The sequence below is a fragment of the Vespula pensylvanica genome, chromosome 1 (assembly GCF_014466175.1).
Source record: "Vespula pensylvanica isolate Volc-1 chromosome 1, ASM1446617v1, whole genome shotgun sequence".
Classification (NCBI taxonomy): domain Eukaryota; kingdom Metazoa; phylum Arthropoda; class Insecta; order Hymenoptera; family Vespidae; genus Vespula; species Vespula pensylvanica.
Genome location: NC_057685.1, coordinates 8,372,152 through 8,396,859, shown reverse-complemented (window position 1 = coordinate 8,396,859; position 24,708 = coordinate 8,372,152). Strand labels below are relative to the sequence as shown.

The following is a 24,708-nucleotide window of genomic DNA, read 5'->3' as shown; positions in this document are numbered from 1 at the left end:
TATTTGCAAATTTTCTTTAACGCGCGTATATAGATAATGCTCGGTAAGGATAATAAACGTGTAAATTAATGAATAATTAATCGGATGTAACGGTTTATCTGTCGATGTTGTATCGATGTTATTATATCTTTGTTTCTTCTCTCTTAAATAAGAAAAAAGAGTAAAGTATTTTTTAAGAGGAACATTGGAAAGAGATTAAGGGAAAAAGATTCAAAAATACCGGTCTTATGTTAGAGAAAAATAATTGAAGCTTTATTCTTTACATACCATAGCAGGCGAGATACAAGTCTCGGCGTCGCGACGACGTCATCGAAGTGGAAGCGAGTTCTTCGGCTTCGTGACGTCGTCGTGCACACCGACGGATATACAAACGAATATCGGGGATAGATTTTTGGTAAAGTCGTAGCGTCCACGGGGAATCGACGTTGACGGTAAGTGATTTTTTTGGGTTTTGAATAGAATGGGTCTTTTTTTTTATCGTACAACAACAACAACAACGACATAACGGAGTTTTGTCCTCGTGATTATGACGATGATGATAGTCGCTTGACCAATAAATCAGATGGTAGTTATTGTTGTTCGGTCACGCCAAGAGAGCCGCCAATTTATGGAGATTCGTTATGGTCGTGGCGTCACCTGGTTGCAACCTTAAAGCTTCCCTATAAGCAGCGGCCGCCTGCTTGTATTTCCCATTCAGGTGAAGGATCGCACCAAGATTCGTATGGCTTCGTGCCTCGTGCGGCCTCAAATTCGCTGCGTGCCTATACCAGATCTCAGCTTCGTCACGACGATCCGCTTGACGAAGAGCCGATGCAGCTGCAACCGAGAGCTCATAGTCCGATCTCGAAAGTTCAGCGGCTCTTAACTGTTCTTCCGCAGCTTCTGCTAATCTTCCTTGTGACGTCAGGAATATCCCTGTGACATATGAATAAATTTATTAAACGATTATATCGAGATTTCATTCAATAATACAAAATGAATGTGCTTTAAAAATGATCCTGTGAATGATATGCCTTCATTTTATAAGAAAATATTCGTATTGTTAAGAAGAATAATGCGAACATGTACACCTATGTACGAGTATTTCTTAAATTTTAAAAAGTTAATCATTCGTAGGATTTAATTCGACGAATATGTATCGTAATATTTCAAAACGTTGAGATCGTTTTTACGATCTATTAGAAACGTAAACTCTTATAATGTGATACAAACTTTTATAAATTTTTGGAATATATCGTTGGAAAATTACTGAAAAAATTAAGATTTGAAGTTTCTTACGTATCTTATTTTGTTATTATTTCTTCAAAATATGATTTTGTAAAATTTGTTTTAGTTTTGAATACCTTATAGAGATATCTATTGATTCTTTTCAAAGAAACGAAGTTATTTATTTCCGAACAAAATTTATCACCCAAAATAGTAACGTGCCTCTTGTAAATCAGCGTCGTGGGTATCGCTCATTCTCGCCCGAATAAACTTTCCCATGAATGTGCTAGCGATAAGAAAAACAATGGCGCGAGTGCGAGCGCGAGCGCAAACGCGAACGTGAACGCGAACGCGAACGCGAACGCAAACGCGAACGCGAACGCGAGCGTCGATAGAGGAAAGCGATGAAAAATAACGACGAGCTTCGGGCATGGCACTTGGGGCTCCGTTTTATTGTTTCGCCGTATAGGGAAAACATTTGTTCGAAGGATATACGGTGGCACGTATTTTCTTTGAAATTTTCGCGTCGTCGTTATTTTCCACGATGATATGATGTGAGTTTCTCGCACGATGTTAAAAAAATAAAAAAATAAAAAAAAGAAAGAAGAAGAAGCAAAAAAAAAAGTAAATCATAAAAGAACAGAGAGTGGTAGAGAGAAAGAAAGAGAGAGAGAGAGAGAGAAGCATAGAATTTTTGTGATACATAATGTTATAACATTTACTACAATTAATGATAAACAGGCGAAAGAGACAAATATTTAATTGGAAATTTTCATACGAATTTGAATTCGATGTTTATTATTATACGAGTGTCCTCGCTTTGTTAAAGCAAAATATCAAAGTTGTAAGAGGACGAAGAAAGGAGATAGAAAAGCTAAATTTTTTCCCTAACATTTAAAATACTATAGCTTGTCTATGTAATAATATATGTGGTAATAATATATGTAGTATAATAGAAAAATTATGATAACGAATTCTCCAATATCTTTCATCTAAAAGTTATGAAAGATATTAGATAAATATATCGATTGATTATGCTAGATTGCATCAAAAAGTGAACGTGTTAATAATGTTGGAACGTTCGAAGAAAGAGATAGAAAAACTTGTAATGTTTGTAACGTAAAACGTAATAACATATATTTATTCAATGAATTAGCATGAAGAAACGTGTGAAAGGAAAACGAATTTTGTTCAGGAAATTTTTATTTCTCGAACTTGAATCCGATATTGGATGATATGAATTTTGTACATTTCGTTAATATATAAAACATCAAAGAAGAGAGACAGAGAGCGAGAAAGAAAAAGAGAGAGAGTGAGAGAGAGAGAGAGAGAGAGAGAGAGAGAGTGAGAGAGAGAGAAAGCATGTAATGTTTATGGTATAAAATGTAGAAATATGTAATATTTATTCGATGAATAAGCGAGGAAACGTGTGAAAGGAAACAAATTCAGACGGGAATTTCTATATATATATCGAAGTTATCTTTTCTTATTCGTTGCGATTTGTTATCATTTCTCTCCCTCTTCCTCTCTCTTTCTCTTCCTCTCTTTCTTTATTCTTTCTTTCTTTTTTTTTCATGCTTTAGCAACCCCTTCGCAAATATTATGACAGTATTTATGGCAAATCTGTCCCCTTTGGCTTCCTCGCAAAACGATTCTCCTCGATTCTCGGATATCCACTTTGTCCCGACATCTTGTCCCTACCGAGGAAATTCTCGACTACCTCTTTGTACGCGATTCTCTAGGATGCTCAAGAATCAATTATTCTGTTGTTACAATGGATGAGGAATTTTCACTTTAAGGAAGAGGACATTCAATTTCGAGGATAAGAGCGAAGAGATAGAAAGAGAGAGAAAAAGAAAGAGAGAGAGAGAGAGAGAGACAAGAGATGGATGAGGATTTCATTATCCTAATAACGAAGAAGAACCTATATCTACAACGTGGCGAATGCCTATTGGATGTTTCAGAATCAAAAATAAAACGAGAAAAAAAGAGAAAAAAGAAAAGAAAAGAAGAGAAAATCGATGATTTAAGAAGATTGTTATCATCAAGAGCTGGTTAAGATAATTGATAAAAGGAGTTTCTCATCGATAAATTCGAGGAAGCTCTAATTAAAACAGTATTCTGTTGCACCTACCGTAATGATGGTGTACGCTCGGATCGTCCGGCGCTAACCTACGGGCTCTCAGGAACCATCTCTCGGCTTCCAGGATGCGACTCGACTGTAAAAGAAAGAACGCTTCAGCGCTCACTGTTCGATCATCCAATGCGAGATGAGAAAACGTTTACTTGATTACTTTCTCGAGCATCTATTTGATCGAATAAATGAGTTCGAAAAGATAAGTCGGAAATGGAGGAGGAAGTTGTTAGTGTGAGAAAAAGTAAAAAAAAAAAAGAAAGAAGAAAAAGAAAAAGAAAGGTGAGAGAATCTTAATGTATTGACAATCTACTCGCTGAGACTTTCCTATTTGCATTTGTTAAATAAACGTGATTATCACAGATATATCCGTATGTTAGTGATTAGGACGAAAGTGGTCTTAATAAAAAATTCATCAAATTTACCATTCATCTTCCATCGAAAATTTCTATGTCGATACGTATCGTATTAAAAAAAAAAGGAAAAAGGAAAAACGATAAAAAGATAATGCATCCAAACGAATCATCTATACGACCGAATTAAATCAATGACCGATGGTTCACGTGAATATATTTATAAACAAATATATAACATTATCTTAGTTATTTCTGATATTCATTACTGACAACAACGACAAAGAAATATCAAATTTAATTCGTACATCTTGAGAGAGATTAATTCATTGTTCTTTTCTTTTCTTTTTCTTTTTTTTTCCCCTCTATTTTTTTCTTTACTTTTCTTTTCTTCTTTTTCTTCTTCCTTTTCTTTTCTTTTTTTCTTGCACAGAAGCAACTCGAACGGTTCGTAGATAATCTCTCTTTCTCCTTGCGTTTCCTTGGTGTAAGTCAATTCTACCATAAAAATCACTTTGTCCGACCATGTAGACTTCCTGTTGTGAGAATCGAGGCAAGTGATGTGGGTCAACGTTCGTGTACGAACAAGATTTTGTTGGTCAATTGACGCATTCGTCCGGTCGAAATAGCTCTAACTACTTACGTGTCGAGTCCAAGGTTTGTCAAGTGATGTAGGTCGATACGTGATCGGACTAAGGAACGTCGACGAGCAAACGCGCCGAGCTTATCAATTTTCGAAGAAGGAAGGATTCGACGATCTTCCACTCTTTTCATAACGTATTCTCCCTATGAACTAACTTTCTTGTTCGATGAGTCGTGGAAAATATACGATTGTTGGGTAAAGAGGAGAGGAGGTGGTTTGGTCGACATTTTCTGCGTTTTGTAACGCGACATTTAAACGTTTCGTACGAAACGATAGACATGGAACATACTTTCTCAAAGTCGTTTCAAACTTCATAGGAAAGGACATTAATTTTTTTTTCTTTTTTCTTTTTCTTTCTTTTTTGTTTTGTTTTTTCTTACTTCTCCTCTATTCCTCTTCTCTCTCTCTCTCTCTCTCTCTCTTCTCTCTCTTTTCAAAGTACCTACCGACAAAGTCGAAAGTTCAACGGATGACGTAAGTCAGATCGTAATCCGACTTGGAAACTCGACTCGCGGCGATCCGACAAGGTGGAAACGATTTAAAACTAGTAACGACTTACGTTTCGAGCCAGAAGTTTTCCGTAAGTGATGTGGGCCGGCACATGGTCAGGCTGGCTGGCCAAACTCGCTTGGAACCATCTCTCAGCCTCGGCATACTGTTGCAGCCTCGACAACGTCTCTCCCAGTAGATTGTAAACGCTCTGCAAGTGACAAGCCAATCTTTCTTTACGTGCTCCAAGTAATTACGTTTCAACAACGCTCGAACCAGGAGGGGGAGGAGGTTTACCAAATTACAAGCACGTTTATGAAAAGTAAATTACAATGTAAGAATTCTTTAGAATGTTCTTACTCGCTCGTAAATGTAACGATAATATCATATATATAAATATCCTTTTTTCTTTTCTTTTTTTTCTTTAGCTGGACGAAAAATGACGGATTTCTTCGAAATCGAAAGACCACCGTAATAGTTTTTAAAGTCCACCTTGCGCGCAGAAAACTTACGGACTAATATTTCAATGCGTGCGATAAATCCGTGGAGGAAAGAGGTAATTGGTTTGAAAAGGATAGCATGATAGCGAGAGAGAGAGAGAGAGAGAGAGAGAGAGAGAGAGAGGAGAAGAGAGAGGGCGGTAGGTGGAAATCGGGTTAAGAAGTTTTCTGATTTTCAGGGCCGACGGCTGCCGCTAATGGCCAACGAAACTCGAAGATCCGGCGCTCACGTACACGAAGAGATCGAAAGGAGTTTTCGTAAGTAGAGTATGGGGTAGCGTTACGGAGCAACCAACACCGAAAGCTCCCTTTGTTATTGGACCGAAAGAGAACACAAAAAGGGAGACCGGTAGAACGCGTATCTTACCGTCTTGAACTTGTAGGCTAAAAACTTTTATGATTTTGTTCACGCTGGACGTGCGAGGGAAGTGAAAAAAAAGGGGAAAAGAAAAAGAAAAGAAAAAGAGAGGGAAAGAAAAAGAAAAGGAAAGGAAAAAAAAAGAACGAATAGAGAAAAAAAGAATGAAAAGGTGAAAAAGGAGAAATAAAAGGAGAGGAGAGACGTTGGCGAACCTTCGCGAACGTAGAAGACAAATGGCAAGTCGAAGGTAAAGAAAAGGAAGAAATGAGAGAGATCGAATATCGAACTCGCTCTTGCCCGACTCGATTGTTCCATGATTCGATAGATCTTCTTTTCTTCTCTCTCTCTCTTTCTCTCTCTCTCTCTTTCTCTCTCTTTCTCTCTCTCTTTCTCTTTCTTTCTTTTTCTCTCTTTCTCTGTTACATTTCGTGTCGGCTGATTATGTAGGTCAACGTGAAATAATCTGTATCGATCACGCGTAAGTAATGGGAAGCACATCATGAAAAGTTCGATTTACCTTTGCTTCCGCTTATGCACGAAAATCTCTATTCTTTTATCTCTCTTTCTCTCTCTCTCTCTCTTTTTTACACTCCATTTCGTTCTTTGTTTAAACATTTTTATGAAATATTTTAAAATTGGAATTCACATTCTTCGCGTTGAGATAGACGTGTCTAATTAGTTTTGATTTATTTTCAGAAAGAAAAAGAGAAAAGGAAAGAGAAAGAGAGAGAGAGAGAGAGAGAGAGAATAAAAGGTATATGGTTAAAAAAAGAATAAAAGATTTCGAGTGGAAATGTTAACGAAAGGTATATGTATAAAACAAAGAGAGAAAAAGAAAAGATTTGAGAGAGGGAGCGAGAGAAAGAGAGAAAGAGAGTAAAATTGTTCACTTCCGATATTTTTTGGAATATCACAGAGTATAATGCCGAGAGAAAAGATAAAACGAAGAATTGGAGAAATGCAAAAAAAGAAAGCATGGTTACATCGTCAAATAATCCACTTTACGAAACTTTAGTATAGCCGGAGAAAAAAGAAAGAAGAGAAAGAGAAGAAATGTAATCGTAGGCATTGTTCCCGGTGATTATTCACTTGGACTACTTTTCAAATGTGTTACACGCGGTCGCGTTTAGGCTTACAAGCCACTCACTGCACCAGATGGTGCACCGTCATTATCGCTTTCCCGAGTTATCGATTTCTATTTGTTACTATCGTTTTGTTACTCTCCTGCTATTCATTCTCTCTTACTCCGTTGAAAATGCTTGTTCTTTCTCTCTCTCTCTCTCTCTCTCTCTCTCTCTCTCTCTCTCTCTCTCTCTTTCTTTTATTTCATCGAAAATTGCTACGTCGGTTGCCGCCAATACCCAGCATTACTTTTTCTCTTTCTCTTTCTTTCTTTTCTTTAAATCTTTCCGACTTTAAATCCACGAGGAGGGTCGAAAAGGAATCCTTTTGGACGATCGAACTTCTTTGCTTCCGTCGTCTTAGTTGAAACTTTTCCTTCCCGACGAAAGGACGATGGAAAAGATGAAGTTAAGTGAAGAAAAGGGACAGAAATTTTCCTATGAATATTCATATTCGTCGATAATGCAAGCTCGAAATCGATTTGTTGATCGAAAGTAAACGCGACGAAGTTTAAGTTTATCTCCTTGCTAAGGGAGAATGGCAATGGTAGATAGATAGTAGATATAGTAGATAAATATGCATTTTCTATCGATTTTTCAAACTTTCGCAATTTTCCATACGGATTATCGATGTGATGAAAGAGAACCCGCGATTTCGTTATTCTTTCTTTCTTTCATTTATTTTCTATGTCCCAATTGACCGTCATCGTAATTGCTATCTCACTATCATGATAAAAGCAAGTATAACGAAAAGAACGAAATAACGTTAATTCGACGAGAAGTTGATTTCGCTAATGGTTCCGCGATTCGGTCATATTCATAATTCCAAAAGAAAAAATCGGATTTACCAACCGTCATTTCCGTTTCTCTGGAGCTTCATTATCTACAACATTGATATTTTTTTTTGATCGTCCTATATTTGTGTATAACGACGGATAAAAGCGGTTACATCATATATCACGTGTCTGACACGCAGTTAATTATGCTAATGGTTTACCATCGATCGCAGCTCACCTATTGTACTCTGGATAGAGCGAGTGAAGCAACCAGAGATAGATAAATAGGTAGATAGATAGATAGATAGATAGATAGATAGATAGTTAGATAGTTAGATATATAGATAGAGAGACAGAGAGAGAAGATAATGTTGATATGTGCGCATGTACATATACGCAGAGCCATTTGAAAAATCTATTGATATTTTTTTTAAACATCGAGCTCTTTCCATCTCTTTCTCTCTTTTTCTCTTTCTCGTTGTCACATCGTTTATTGTTAGAGCATGCTCACGATTCTCTTTTTTCCTTTAAAGATCTTCTTTCGACATCGACGTTAAAACATCGATCTCCACATTTTCCGTATTGTTTATTACAGACTTCTTTCAAACTTCTCTTACGTCGTCATTGTCCTCGTTGTACGTTGTACCAGGATAATCACCGATAACGACGACGACAACGACGACGAGGACAATGTCGAAACGCTCCCGGGAAGAAAGCTCATCTCGTTTTCCTTTCTTCTTTTTTCTTTTTTTCTCTTTTGTAAAAGATTATAGTCGGAAAATAATTGTAACACGGCTTCGTTTCTCATATCGACATAGTTCGAAGGAACGAACATATTTCATTCGTGTAACCTTAGGATATCCTTTATAACAATTTTCTTCGTCGGATAAATTTTCGAAAAAGAAGAAAAAATAAACAAAAGAAAAGAAGAAGGAAAGAAAATGGAGAACAGGAATTTATTCATTTTTACAAAGAAATATTTCATGATATTCATAAAAGATGAGTTGTATCTACTTAATTAAATAGAACGAAGAAGAGAGCGATAGTTGTAATATGAAAGAAAAACAAAAAATAAACGTTATATAAAAAGAAAAACGTAGTCGGGCGCGTGCGTGCTCGCGAGTGTCTCGTGACATCGTTTCATGACGATCGATGAAAGGCGTGGACGATAAAGCGTGCGACAGAAAGAGAATCGATCGTAGCGAGCCAACAAAAAACGAGAATAATGCTTACCAACCGATGTGTGCTCAGGTCTACGCGTTTTTCCGCATTATCGGTCTGTTTCATTTTATGGAATGTGCACACAACGATGTATAGGATAAAAAGGATATCCTGGTTCATTGGTGAATGTAATACACGTGACAGTCTTTCTCTTTCTCTCTCTCTCTCTTTCTCTTTATGTGTATCTATCTTTTTTCTTCTATAGAAATGTACTTTTCATTTGGAAAAACGGACACTGATAACACGGAATATCCTTCGTAATAATACTTGCCAACAAGCAAATGGGGAAAAAGGGGAGTGAAAAGGATAAAAAAAAAGAAAATAAAAGGAAAAAAAGTAAAAAGAAAAAAGAAAGATAAAGATACACGCATTCACGGAGAAATTTTCTTTCTTTCTTTTTTTTCTTCCGTTTTAAACGAGTTATCGTTTCCCGCTATTCTCGACGATATTAACGATCGCGAATTAGCGACGGAGGACTTTTCAGTGTAATTACGAGCGCCACCGACTAAACGAATGAATCAACGAACATATAATTAGTTCGTCTTCTCATGGGAGTTATCAACGACAACGACAACGAGACACGAAAGCCGGGCCAACAACGACGACTGCTCGATCGTTCGTTACTCACGTGTCATTAGTCGTATTAACTCGCGAACGTTCCAACGTTATGAATTTTGCGCGGAGCAAGACGACGGGTTCGCTCTAATTTGGTAATAATAGATAATTAATGCACACGCTCACGCAGCAATCACTTCGCATCGTCATTTATTTTCCTGATATTTCAATTGTTATTATTACATATATACTACATATATATTGCATATGTATGTAATATATATATATATATTCTTCATTATTTGTATATTAATCGAAGAATAGAATTGAATAGTAAATTTTTATATTTTATCTTTATATTTTTTATTTTTTATATTTTTATATTTTATATATAGAAAAGAAATATTTTCTAAAGAAAAAATTATCTTCTAAGATCGGGAGAATATGATAAAAAAAAAATGAAAGAAAGAAATGTAAAAATTAGAAAGATAGAAGTATAAGATTGTGTGATATATTCAAATTGATTTAAAAAGTAAATATGAATGATTATATATATATGTGTGTGATAAAATATATATACATATATATTAATATGTGGATAATATAGATACATTAATAGTAAATATAAATATGAATGCGATAAAAAATTATTTCTTGAATATAATTACTATTTTTAATAATTAAACGTTACTTATCTCATTTTTGTAAACAATGCAAAACCTACTATCGACTTTTCTCTAACATTTGCGACATTTTTTTAGAAACTCGGGTTTACAGTACAAAAATGAATCGATCATTTTGCCGGGCGTTCTGTTTTATTTTGTAAATATGGTTAATGAAGTGTATATGAATGCATATTCTGTGAGAACTGAAACGATTAATATTATAAATTACGTAGCACCAGTGAAACAATATGAAGCACAGTTATATAATTGAGTCGTCTATTTCTTAACTTTGTTATGAAAATTATTCGTTTATAAAATTTATTTTTTTCGGAATCGCCAGAATTCTAAATGGACATTTTATCAGTATTTTTTTCTTTCTTTTTTTTTTTTAATGTTTGATAACAATTATGCCGTTTTAGTCGATATAAGAATTGGAAGTCATATAGCAATAATTTTATTTAAATTAATAAAAATTTGTTGAACGTAATAGATTTTGATTCTATAATTGAGAGATGATAGCTTTTGGAACTGTTTGTAGCGTCAATAAAATATAAAGAGTGTCTGATTTTAAACTATATAAATAAATCTAATACGTCTTGCAGTTATTTTATCTGAAGATGTTGTTGTCAAGATATTGAAGTCATTATTATGGTTATATATTTTTTAAATATTAACTCTATACTCTAATCTTTTATGTTGTTGAGAATATTAATACGAATCTAACGAGCACATGTTCCATACTTTTTCTTCGATATTTCATTTATGATTTATGACGTCTTGCAGTTTAACAAGGTCTGTGACTACAAGAGATTACTATGGAAAAAAAAAAAGAAAAATAGAACATAACGGGTTTTGAAAAAGTATTAGTCATATAGCGATAACAGCATAGTTTTGTTGCAGTGAAATGGTAGATGAATACAACGGGTTTTGGTACTGTTCTGAACATGGACATAACGTGATTTCGAACTGTACTCAACTTTCATTGGTATTTTCATCCATGATAACAAATGTGTTTTTCCTATTTTTCACATTCGAAAAATGTATAGTTTCGGTTCGGTCTAACAGATGGCGTAAAAAAAATCACAATTTTGATTTTTACTAGACATAACGGCTTTTGGAAATGGCTCTGACTCATATACAATGCATATATCGTACCTACTATTACTCTGCGTGCTCATTCGTACGAAAAGTATGAGTTAGCTACTCTCGTAAATATGTATCTTCGTACATGGATGTGGGATAAACAATTAGAGTCGACGAAATGGGGAGCCTTGTAATTAGACAGCTGCTTGGTAACGCTTGTAAAGCGACCGCAAAGACGCGTTTGATGTACGTAGGTACGTACGTACGCAGGTATATGGGAACAACTAAGAATGGCATAATTCGTCATGACATCAAGAGACAATTGCTTTCTTGATTTAATGTGGTAAAAATAATGATAGTAATATCTCGTATAATAATTATTTATTCCTTTATTAGATATTTATCATGGTCAACATCAGATATCATTATATTCGATTATTGTTATTTTAGATGTTATTAATTATCCATAATTTATAATATTATATCTTATCGATAATTATCTTTTTCTTTTTACTTTTTAATACTAATCAAGTTTCCTTCGTGCATATCTTGCCTGGATATTAATTATAAATTTATTACGTAGTACGATATGGTACATGAAATAATATTTTTGAGAATGTCGGACATACCTATTTCTTCCATAAGGAACACGACCAAACGTATACTGACGCGAACGAGCATGAGCGCGATAGGCAAGGAGACTAATCGCTGAGAATAATCCGATTAACGCGGCACCCTGCGTTTTGCGTATTCGCTTAAGCATAGTTAGTGTGGAAGGGTCAACCGCGATGACGGCAGATATATTCATCTTTGATTCTCAGCCGTTTAAACCGTTATATAAGCCACCTTACGCGTTACTAAAATCTGACTAGGCATTATGTCGTTCTTTTCTCATGTACAACTCGTTAAAAAATTATTACGGTTCTCATATCGCATTTAAGAATAAAAATAAAAAAAGTAATTTCATTATAAAATTAAACTACGAAACGTCACTCTCAATTATACCTATATACGATAAACGGTTTTATTCGATTGCTCGTTGGTTCGTGTATGACAGATGTAACAGAAAAAATAAATCTAATTTCTTTGTATCCAATCTCACATGCCGCGTACATATATACATACATACATATGTGGATGCTAGTATGGACGATAATTTTTACAAGTTTCGTTTTACACTTTTTTTAGGATTTTTTTCGAAATACATTAAAAACTTTGGACGATAAATAAATAAATGTTATTCATCAAATCAGGATAAAAGTTGAAATACTTTACGCACGATAGAACATTATCCTCGGCTTTTGCTACAAATTTATAAATTGTTTTCAATTAAATTCGAATGAAAAATAAATGACAAAAGATGATCCCTTCGTATAAACAATTTTGATAATTCCACAACGATTCTCTAACTACGTTTCTCATCAATCGATCAGACCAAAACTGAGAGAAGAAAAATGCCGCCGTTCTCACCTGCGAATAATTAATTGTAAATTAATTTAATTTCGTTTCCTATATCGACCATTTACAACGGCGTCAATTAATCAACGCGATCAACATATTGGTTTTAATTAATCATCCGGCACGGTGTACCGTTCATACAATTTTTCGTTGGTCCATTCGACTCGAATTCGTCGATTTGGTTTTATTTTTTGGTTTGTTCTTGAAAATTCGAGAAAACAGATCAAAATCAACGAATGAGGATGACACGAACGTACGAACGAACGAACGAACGAAGGAGTACTTTTCGAACGTATTTGAAGAGTCCCTTGACGCTTCGGTTCCTTCAAAGTTTTAATTTGAGAAATTTGTCTTTACCGCAGACATTTAGTAAGAGGAACTCAGCAGAGAGGGAGAGAGAGAGAGAGAGAGAGAGAGAGAGAGAGAGAGAGAGAGAGAGAGGAATGGACGAAGGGAATGTGGTCCGGTTAATTGCGCAATTATTATACATGGGAAACGGTCGCACGGGGAGTCACGCTGATTCGGAGCGTAATACTAGTTCCTGGCCTCCGGTACGACACTTTCCGGTAAGTGAATCGTTCCTCTCGCAGAACTTTGCGTCTGTCAGGAAGCTCCGCCTTCCTTCGGCTCGGAGGGCAAACAATTAATGTCGCAGATCGAGCAAGGAAATTACATGGTTAATTGTTTTCGAAGGACGTATAAAGTAAGACAGAGAGAGAGAGAGAGAGAGATAGAGAGAAAGAGAGAGAAGGATGATAGCCATAAGGAAGTTTAAGTGAATCTAAGTGTATGAGAGAGAGAGAGAGATAGATAGCTGATAGATAGATAAAGAGAAAGAGAAGAGAGAGAGAGAGAGAGAGAGAGAGAGAGAGAGAGAAATAGAAAGAGACGAAGGTAATTTCGTTTAACGTGTTAATGCGAGCGTTAAAGCATTTTGTAGTATAATACGCACCTGCTATATAGTAAGATCATCTTCTAGCGATTTCAAATCGACGAATAGATAATTCCATTCCTGATTCGAATTAAATTCATCAATGCTAGATACGAGAAGATTACGCGTTAAATCTTTCGAGGCTTTCCTACTATTAAACGGCAATCGTTAGATCGTCTTCTCTTCTTTCACTTCGACGCGCACTAAAATTGAACCTTTTTCCTTTTAAAGAGTCGTAGAAGGAAATTCTTTTCTTAAGAATTCTCTTGCCCTTAATCTCTACCTCACTTTCTCTTATCTCGATTCTTAAATCGAGAATATTCCTGAGAAGAAGAACGAAAAAAAGAAGAAGAAAAAGAAGAATAAAGAATACACAGGATAGAGACGTTTAAATTGATATCTGAACGTTTTGTATTCTTTATAAATGAACGAAATTAGAAAAAAGTTATTTTAATAGATATCTTTTCTATCATTATGTGCGTATGTGTTTATATTTATAGTTATAACATTCGAAAATTCGCGTTAAAATGTTCGATGATTTACGTAAAGTAATGTAAAGTATCGTTTAAATGTAAAAAATAAATATATAATATAACAAAGGAAACAATATAAACGTTCGATCGATATAATTCTTGATATTTTGTTTTAAGAAATTACTTCGATTTCTTATTAATTCTAATTCTTTATAAACTACGTCGATAATTTATAATTTATCTTATCTTAAATATACTGACATTAGTATCGTCTCTCTCTCTCTCTCTCTCTCTCTCTCTCTCTCTCTCTCTCTCTCTCTCTCTCTCTCTCTCTCTGTGTCTCTAACTCATTTCTAATTTGAGTGTACTTAAACGTAAGGAGCTTTCAAAGGTTTAGAATAATAAGGGGAAGAAAAAATAAAAACACAAAGAGGAGATAATTTTGAACGTTTCATAGAAACGAATTTGCTATTCCGTTAGAAGATAGAAAAGGACACGCGTCGTCCCAGCTAGAATTAGGGAAATCATGCATTCTGCTTAGATCTCCTCCTAATTTTGTAATAAATGCACGTTGTCTCTGAGAGACACCTTCCGGAATACGAATCGGTTCTCGCGGATAGCCCCGAGTGGCGTCGGAGGGTTAGTGACGCAGGGAATTCAGGAGAGAAGAGGAATAGAGGAGAAAGGGAAGATTCGAGCGAAGCCGGTGGCAACCCTTCGAGTAGAACAATCAAGCGACTGATTACGCTCGTGAGGCTAGTAGATTAATCGCTGAGTATAATCCGATAGACGCCGCGAGGCTCCCTTCGTGCTTTGATTCTAGATTCGAGTGTCCGTCCATGTTGCATCAGAACCAACGATGGGACGCAAATAAGGCATATCAAATCCAACCGAAGGTCTCTTTACCCCTATTCGATTTCTCTTCTGTTAAAACGAATATCATACTAGGTAATGTAGGAAAAAGTTGCGAAATATACATTTTTTTTTTCTATTTCTTTCTGTATTTCTTTTTATTTTTTTTCATTATTACTAAATACAAATGACAATTGATAAATATACGTATATGTATGTATGAAATTTAATTGCGTTAAATAAATACGATAAAATATACGGTACAATAACGTATACGATACAAATATGCAAAGTAAAGGAACAATTACGTATATAAATCAAAAGTATATATAATAGATTAAATTGAATTTTGTACGTGTTGAAAATATTTGGAAGAAAAAGTACGATGTAATAATTCACGATAATCTAATAATTAAAAGATTTGATAATTAGATTTAGGCGAACCATTTTTGTTTTTAATGGCACTTTTCACAATATTATATTATTAGAAAAAGATTTATAGGAAAAAAATTTGTTCTCGAGAGAAAGGGTTGTAACAATAGTAAATGTTTTAAATATAAATTAAAAAAAAAAATCCCATATTAACTAACATAAAACTGGATACCTGTCACGTAAACACGATAAAGATGTGCTAAAAAATAAAAAGAGAAGCAAAAAAAGTTATTCACTTATAAACTATAGTTTTTATTATACACGATTTCAGGAGTCTTTGTTTTTAATACACACATATACCGTTCGATGAGTTTGCTTTCAATAGGGATAAATTTTTTTATTAGAATTAGAGATTGAGAAAAGTTATGAACCGAATTAAAAAATCGTAATTATAAAACGGTTTTGATTTTTCTTCAAATTGAAACCGAGATGAGTATTTTTTTTTTATTGATGCAAGACGGAGGGCGATAGAATTTGATGCTGATGCGATAAAAATTAAATTTTCGGACGGACCCCTTTTAGATCGTCCTTTTACAGGCACTTAACTGGTGATGCTAGTGAATTTTTGTTTTAACCCGTACTCGTTCAATACAATATTGAATTTTTCCGAAGATGAGTGAGCGAGGGTAAATTTTCTTTGGAGAAACGAATAGAGTACGTGAGCGCACACAACGAGAATTCACGAGACAAAGAGGCAGAAGGAAAAAAGAACTATGAGCACGCTCTCGTAAGAAGGATTTTTCCCTCTTTCTCTTTTCTCTCTCTCTGTCTCTCTCGCTCTCTCTCCCCCAATAATCGATAAGTGAGTGCTGCCACTCGGGTTGAGTAATACTCGAAAATGAGAGAGTTAATTCTGGGTACAAGTATGAATTTACATACTCTGTGATAATACCTGTTGTAAATTGAAAAAATGATTGTGAAACATACTAAATAAAACTAACTTAAACTTAATAAGATAGAGAAATATATTATAGTTGTAAAAGAGTAGTAGGATTTCGTCAATTTTACTTTTATTTCTTATAATCATATTTATCATAAATATTTATCGTAAATATTAATTATTAAAAAAGTAAATCGATTTCGGACATACGAGTCTAAAATCTTTCTTTCCTTTTCATACAGAAAAATATCGACTTCTAAAACCATAGGTAGAGTAGTAGCTCGTAATGTAGATAAATCGACTTTGGTCGAGCCTTAGAACGCGTCTTAAAAGTTTACTTTATCAATAATATTCTGCTGACGCGGCGAAAGCGAAAAATGTTGTCTCGATAAATCATCTGAGATTGGCAGAGTATAAGCATGTTTTGGTCTTGCCTTCTAAGACTCTACCTTTTTCTCTTAAGTAATTTGCGTTATTCGATAATGATGGATATCGGACAATATTTTCCATCTTTTCTAGTCTTACGAAAATGTTTTCCAGAAAGATAGATAGATAGATAAATAGATAGGTAGATAAATAGATAGATAAAGAGGGAGAGAGAGAATGCGTGTGTATACATATACACACACATATATACATATAACATGATAGATATAAATTCGATCGGTAATGGTCGTTGATCGAGTTTGGTTTATATTGAAACATTTCTTTCTCTATTTTTACCCCTTTATTTCCACACGCGACATCGTCGTTATCCTTCAACTATTTTACGACTTCCTTAAACACTTTCGATTCGCAGAAAAATGTTTCGATTCACTGGACGTAATAAAAGACCTATTTCGTATCTAGCGTCTTTTATCTACTCGATGTCGAAGGACTCGCGCTAAAAACTTCGTTCCATTACGATCGACTGTCGACAACGAACCACTGTTTATATTTCTCTTTCCCTCTCTTTCTTTTTCTCTCTTTTTCTCTCTTTATCTATCTACCTCTCTATATCCTCTTTCCTCCAATATTTACTATTTGTGTTACGTAGCAATTCTCGGATCTCATTCGCACATTAACTTTCAATCGATTAACACTTCCTCGTTCAATCGAGATTCCGATTAATTTCACGATTAAAACGTTGCGTTTTATGAAAATTTTATCGATCGTAAAGGAAGATCTACTCGATGACGCGAATGAACATTTTTATTTCGTCCGATTATATACGATATCGCCTTCATTTTTATATAAAAAGAAAGTGATTGCCTTTGTCCGACGTAGAAACGATTATCGATAATATAGAGCGAAATTGACTCAATACTCGTAACAAAGGTAGGAAACATCTTTTACGTACGACACAACATCGGAAAAGCTCGATTCCTATCGAAAATTCTTTGATGGACTATCGCCGACTCGTTTGCCCGTTCGTTCTTTCAATTCTTTTTTTTTTTTATTTCTATCGAACGAAACGAATCAATCGAGCTCGACGATTATTTCATCGGGGAGCGTGGAAAATCCTTTGCACGCCGAAGGATTTGTCCGTATTGAAAGGATTATGCGACACGTTCTCCAATTCGAGCCTTACCCAATACCATCCAGACCCCTTTCCCGCTTTTCCCGCTTACTACCACGCATCCCTACCTCTTTCATTCCGTACTTCTACGAGGACACAGTATTATTCACGAGTTCCAAACCGGCTTTCCACGAGGTAGTGTGTTTCAGCTAGAATTCTCGCTGTCCTGTTGGAAAAGGAAAGGAGCAAGAGAGAGAGAGAGAGAGAGAGAGAGAGAGAGAGATAAAGAGAAGGGCCATCTCGATAAAACATAGGAAACCGGCGAAACTCTGGTGTAATCTTGCCGACGATGTTTTACCCTACAGCCTTTGTGTGTACCCGAGAGTCGAACTAACTGTAAATGTGTTTGTACTTTAACGCGAGCCTGTGTGAGTAGGTTTGTACGTCTGTGTTTGTATGTGCGTGTCGATGTCCGTGTCCATGTCAGCATCTGTGCTCGTGTGGTTCGTATTTTCCAGAATGCGTGCACGTTCTGTCTCTCTCCGTAGTTATTGGTCTATTCGTGTGACTTTGCTCAATGTTTGTGCGTGTATGTGTGTGCGTGTGTTTGCGCCTGGTCGCAGCACATGGGATCTCGTAAAGTCCAGAGAGATATCGTGCCGGCGATTAGACCCTCGTTTTGGGAACTAAATTTCCCCTAGATTCGACTAACCTTACTCCTTTTCTCTGTCTCCTTTATATCTCTATCTTTGTGTTTGTTCCTTTTTTTTCTTTCTTTTTTTTCTTTTTCCAAAAGATTATATCTTCTTTCTCCGTTTTATTCTCTTCCGTCTTTATCTCCCCAATCGTTTTCGATTTCTCATCTTTTTAAGATCTTTCTCTTTTAGAAGTGATCTCCTTTCGTAAGAGTTATTTTCCTTTTCTTTCTTTTTTATTTTATTTTATTTTTTTTTTCATCTAATCGGCGGCTATGTTCGATCGAAACTACGATGTACTTACTTATAAGAAAAGCCGATTGTGTACATAAAAACGTTCGAGCTTTGAAGCATTATCTTGATCCCGTTTATTTCATTCGAGATTCACGATCGGGAGAGAGAGATAAAGAGAAGGAGAAAGCTTGAGAGAGAAAGAGAGGGAGAGAGATAGGCGATTACACTTTCAAGATCGCTCTTTCGATATTCTCGTCGTACAACGTCGACTTTATTAAATGGATGAATATTTCAAAACGAAGTGAAGAATCTAGTTTCACGGATCACTATTTTTAGAGAAACTGAGTTTTCCTTTCTTGAAATAAAACAGTATAGTTTTTAAGGGAACATCTCTGAAAATGTTGGAAACGAAATTCGAAGGTCTCAGATGAGAACGGTATATAGGAGAAAGAAAGAAATGCGAGATAGGATAGGTGTGTTGCATTTGTAGGGATAAAGAGAGAAAGAGAGAAAAGATGGTTTAATTCATGTGAACACTGCCTGGTAACAACATCGTTGTGAAAATTTTCTACTTTCGGTTCTCTCTCTCTCTCTCTCTCTCTCTCTCTCTCTCTCTCCATTTCTTTTTCTCTTTCTTTATCCTTCGTTCTTTATACGTAGATCTTTTCTTTTCTCTCGTACAAAGGTGTATGGTACACGGTAAAATTTAAGAGTGTGAGAAATAGGCGACTAGACTATATGCGAGCGAGCGAGTGAACGAGAGAAAAAGATAGAATATGGGATAGGAAGAAGGAGAGAAGAGATAAAAGGAGCATAACGGAAAGTGAAAGAGCTAGAAAGAGAGAGATGGATACGAGTAGGACGATACACAATGGACGTTCTTCTGGAAGATTAAAGTGCGCCGGTACCGTGGCGAGCTGTGCCGGGGAATGGCTTGCGTTAAAATTAAAATTGCACACAAAAACGTTGAAAGAGGAGAACGGTAGGTGGAGAAACGAAGAAGAGCGGTGAAGGAGGCGGCGTGGGCGAACGAGGTTCCTAGCTTGTAATTTAAAAGCGTCTCGGTGCATTTCAGTTGGTCCTCGGGAAAGCATTAGCCGAGGCCGCGCGAGGTTACCGTTGAAAACCATCATGTTTTTCTTTTTTCTTTTTTTTTGCCCCGTTACTAGGTCATCTAGAATAACTTTTAATTATTTTTACTCTAATCAAATCGAATTGGAAGGAACGATCGATCCCGATACCGTTCCTCGCATTACATTTTCTTTTGATATTTTAACAACTTTGGGACTTTTTTATTTGGAAATAAAAAATAAGTTCAGTAAATATTCGAACAAGTATTACGTTTTTCAAACAAAAGATCATGCCTTTCAACGGATTTATATATCCTTTTTTTTTTGTCATGAGACCTGACTTGGATACAATTCTGTTTTGTTTTGAATCGGGACAAAGCTTTATTTTGTGATGTAAAAAATATTGTGATTAATATTTTTATCCTTTGACTATATATTGTAACAATTTGAACAAATTTGTAAAAGGTATGTTTGTACGTGTTAGTGTCAGGTAGAAGTAAAAGCACTTTTATTTGTAACATTTTAACGAAAACGAACGAACGTTGATTCATGTTTTCGGTAGATATTCGACGAACGAATGGATTTTCGAAGATGAACGAAAAAGAAATAAAAGAGGGAAAAGTATGGGAGATTTTAATCCCGCAAAATCACAAAATCGCGGGTATAGAAAACGAGTACGATGAATGCGGCAAGCTAACGGGAAGCACGGCTACACGTCGAGTCGAGTACGAGTTGGATTTGACATTCAACAGAATTCGAAGTCCCGTACTGACAGCGCCGCCGCCGGGTGGATCTCAAAAAACGTGTTCGTCTATTCGCATAATCCCGGTTAAATTCTCTCCGTTTCTACGATTTACCACGAACGTTTGGCTTTTCATCAACGATAACGAGGTAATCGGACCATTCACGATAAAATTAATATAATTGTATCGTAACGACATCAAAACTTAATGAAATGTAGATGAAATTAGATTTTTTCTTTTTCTCTTTCTTTTCTTATTTGCTTTTGTTTTTATTTTGTTTTTTTGTTTTTTTGTTTTTTTTTTTCTAAACGAGCGTATCCATTTCTATGTAATTATATCGGATCGAGTTGTAAATTAATGTACGTTTAAGTAAAATTTATTTACAAATAAAATGTATTATATAATAACAATTAATCTAATATATTCTGATTACGAGAGACAACTTTGCGAAAAGGTACCAATAAAACTTTAGAACAAATTTTTGGGACAATTAAACTGCATTACCATCCGAACTAATTTACATAATTTTACATAATATTGCGTAATAATAATGTCGGGAAATATTAAATGAAAAGCAATCAATATCATAGCAATGTAAATCATATTTCGGGGACCTTAATGCTATTTAATCTATTTATAACAAGCGCAACGGGTTTTGATATAACGCGAATGAACTTATTAGGCGAGGTAAAGTATCAAACGAAGTATGAAATATCTCTTTCTCCCCTTTTCTGTCCTACACACGATGAGGGAAACGAAAGGACATGACAAGGTCGTGTTGTCCTGGTAACGTTCCAAGAGAAGAGAGAAAGAGAGATATCATCATAAAGGAAGAAAGGAGAAGGAAAAAGTTGAAGGGCTATTGTACAAGCCCTCCAACGAATCTACGACAAAATGGAGGTGCCAGAGGGTAGGGATCATCGCTGCTGCCTCGCTAAAATTGCGAGACGGACCGACGAAATGCGAATCCGAGCGAATGTCGAGCGTGGCTGTGTGTATGTGTGTGTATGTGAAACAGCAGAGAGAGAAAGAGAGAGAGAGAGAGAGAGAGAGAGAGGACAGAGATTGGAGCGTACACTGTTAGAGTGAAGCTGGGCTACTACTATCCCATAGGAACGTTGGAAACACGAGCGTATGCAACAAACGAACATGCGCATAGACGTACATACGTGTATAGGTGTATGTGTATGAAAAGGGAGTGAAAGAAAGAGGGAGACAAAACGAGGGAATAGACGAAGAAGGTAGGGACCGCAAAATTACCTCGAGCAGCATTGTACGCCGACCGGTGGGGCTGCAAGCACCTAATTAGCCACTCAAACACTGCCGTACAAAGGAATGCTGTTATTAAAACGACGTATAAAACGTGAGATCACTCTTCTCGTTCGGACAAAAGGAACAGTCAAACTGTTACGCGGGAGAGTTGGGCTTTGATCCGACATGAGCTTTCTCTAGTTCGGAGATCGTAGCGATTATCGTCGAGGATATTTTTTTCGCTACTTTTCTTTTCATTTTGAAAACGAAATCATCATATATATATATATATATATATATATATATATATATATATATATATATATGTACACGTTCCGAATTTTTCGAGAATATATAATAAGCAGAATAACGTTTAATAATTTTATTAAAAATTAATTCTTAAAAATTAATTATTTTACGAAATTGATTTCTTCATCAATGGATTATTTTTATTTTTTTTCTGTTTTATTATTTTATATTTTTATATATCTATTTATCTATCTATATACATGAATATAAATACTAAAATTAATAATAGGTGAATTAATACGAATTAATTAATACTAATGAATTAATATTAATGAATTAATTATCTTCTGTTAAACACATCCTTTCTATTTAACATTAAATTATTAAATATACGCGTTAATGTGTAAGAAATGAAGTTAACAAAGATGTTAGTTAGACAATGCTCTTGCTATTCTAATCGTGAATCCCGATTAGAATATCCCTAGACCGCAATCTATCTAACTCCTAAAATCACAATCTCGTTTCAGTACTGCGTAGAGGATCTTGGAAATAAATGAACGTGTGCCTATCAAAGTCCGTTCGTAGTACAAAATTATCAAGGATATAATGATAGTGCTCCGTCCTTTGTTAATCATACGTTTTACGGTGTTTGAGGGGCAGCACGAGCAAGAATACGACGATATTATGCTTGTAATAACTCGAAATATCTGTCATGAAAGTTTCTTTGTTATATCATCCATAATATCCGACAAATTTAATTTATTTAATATTTATAACGTTCTTACGTAATTTAATGTTTTAATGTCAACCATCATCTTCTCAGTTTATCTCGCATCAACGAAAAATTTACAAATAGCGAATAATCTTCTCAAGCAATTTTTTTGATCTTTTATCAATTTATCCATTCAAGATTATAACGACTTTAACAGAATCATGTTCTTCTGTTGTACTTCTTTTCTTTTTCTCTCTTTTTTTTTTTTATACTTAAATTTGACAATTAGGTGAACCGTGTAGAATCCTATCAATATGTACTACTTCGATCGAAATGTTAACTGACTTAGGAGAAAAGTTTCTCATCAATGATTCTCCTTTTTCTTTTCGCTTTTCATTATTTTTATGCTTCATCCGAGAGAATATTCATGAACTTTTCTCGAAACTTGGCCTCGATTGCCGCTTCTCCGTGACGGTGAAGCCACGAACTATTCTTCTCATGATTAATGCCGAATAAAAAAAGAAAAAGAGAAAAAATCGAAAAGCTAACATGTTTTGTTTATCACTTTCTTATTCACTGAAATTAATTGCGAATATCGTTTGTAATATTGGTCAACTTCGTTTCCTATATTTGATGATGCTGTTGTTCAATAGATTATTAAATCGATTACTAATTTTTCACACAAAAATTCGTCGATACCATATTCAATGGATATGTGTACAAATATGCACACATGTGTATATATATATTCACAGGATTCATTAAATATTTTTTACTGAATTTTCATCAGTATTTTTTACTAAAAATTCCACCATTTCTTATTAGCTAACTTAATAACTTGTCGAATCCTTTACGAATTTCAATATATATTCCGTACTATAAAAATTTATAAATTATATCGTTTTAATGCAACATATAACGATCGATGCACACGATAGAAAGAAAAACAAAACTCTACGATACGACTTTGACCTAAAAAAGTAGGAGTATATATACGTATATATATATATATATATATATATATATATATATATATATATATATATACAGAACGTCTCATCGAAACTATTCCAAATAATGGAACTATCATCATTATTAAGTACAAACGAAGGAATAAATAAGAGAGAGATAGAGAAATATTCAAGGTTGATACGTAATATATCAAAAAGTATAATAAATAATATATATATAATATATAATAAATAATAAATGTATAATATATATATATATGTAACATGTACAAAAACAGTGTACATATTTCGTGACTCTACCACTAATACAACTATTACCATCCATGAATTCTTTACGAACTCGACAAGAGAGACGCATAATTACGAGTGCATGACGCATAATAGATACTAGTAGCGACGTTCGTGAAAGTGCACCTTTCTTTCTTTTTTTTTTTTACTCTGAATATCCGCCACCTCATCTCATCTTCTTTCTCTCTCTCTCTCTCTCTTTTTATCTCACTGACTCTTTTTTCGTTTTGCTTTTCTAACTAGAAAAGGCTCGGTCGATATTCAGTCATCTCTACAACATGGATCCACCCATCGTTCTCATCAGCAAGAACTCACGGAAATATCATTTCGCGGTTGCACGAAGCAAAAGTCGTTCACATTTGTCACGAAACGACAAAGATTTACGGAATCGCATACGAAATCGTCCTACGCTTTTTTTTCGTTGAAAAATTCGGACGCGTAGAAAGAATTTTTATTTATTTTTTAAACTATTTCCATGATTTTATAAGCACTTACTCAAAAGAAGCCTCTGTACATGCATACATATTTCGAGTTAACAAACCAAAAGAGAAAGGAAGAGACAAAAATTTTTCATTTTCCCATTGCATTACGAATCATCAAAAGTTAAAACGCTATCGGAAGTTTTTTTTTCATAAGGATGACAGTAAACCTTAAATAAATATCACACAAGAAATTGAGAAATTGTGGTAATGATAATTGCGATAATGTATTTTTGTTTAACATTACGTGTGTGTTTGTAAATCGATCAATAACATTACTTTTCCTTCATTTCAAATTGATTTAAACGTTTAATATACATAAATGAATGAAGAGAAAGGGGAAAAGTGATACCGTATTCCATTTTAATTTCCTTGAAACACGTGC

General features: G+C 34.8%; 1 protein-coding gene and 1 long non-coding RNA gene across 4 annotated transcripts in view; both read right to left on the bottom strand.

Annotated features, from left to right (window-relative positions):
• Positions 1–225: 225 nt before the first annotated feature.
• Positions 226–24,708, bottom strand: part of LOC122635529 (protein O-mannosyl-transferase TMTC2-like) — a 235,297-nt gene continuing 210,814 nt past the window's right edge. For 2 of the 3 annotated variants that reach the window (XM_043825868.1, XM_043825853.1), the window contains 3 exons: positions 4,896–5,036; positions 3,341–3,425; positions 226–915 (listed from right to left, as the gene is read on the bottom strand). In XM_043825868.1, coding sequence (XP_043681803.1) covers positions 584–915; positions 3,341–3,425; positions 4,896–5,036 — 558 coding nt within the window. In that variant the 3' untranslated portion in view covers positions 226–583. The remainder of the gene's footprint in view (positions 916–3,340; positions 3,426–4,895; positions 5,037–24,708) is intronic. The other variant, XM_043825859.1, reaches the window with a different exon arrangement.
• On the bottom strand, positions 3,911–4,889 carry LOC122635547. Its single transcript, XR_006328704.1, has 2 exons — positions 4,337–4,889; positions 3,911–4,229 (listed from the first exon to the last, which is right to left on the bottom strand). It is a non-coding gene; the product is annotated as an uncharacterized LOC122635547 (long non-coding RNA).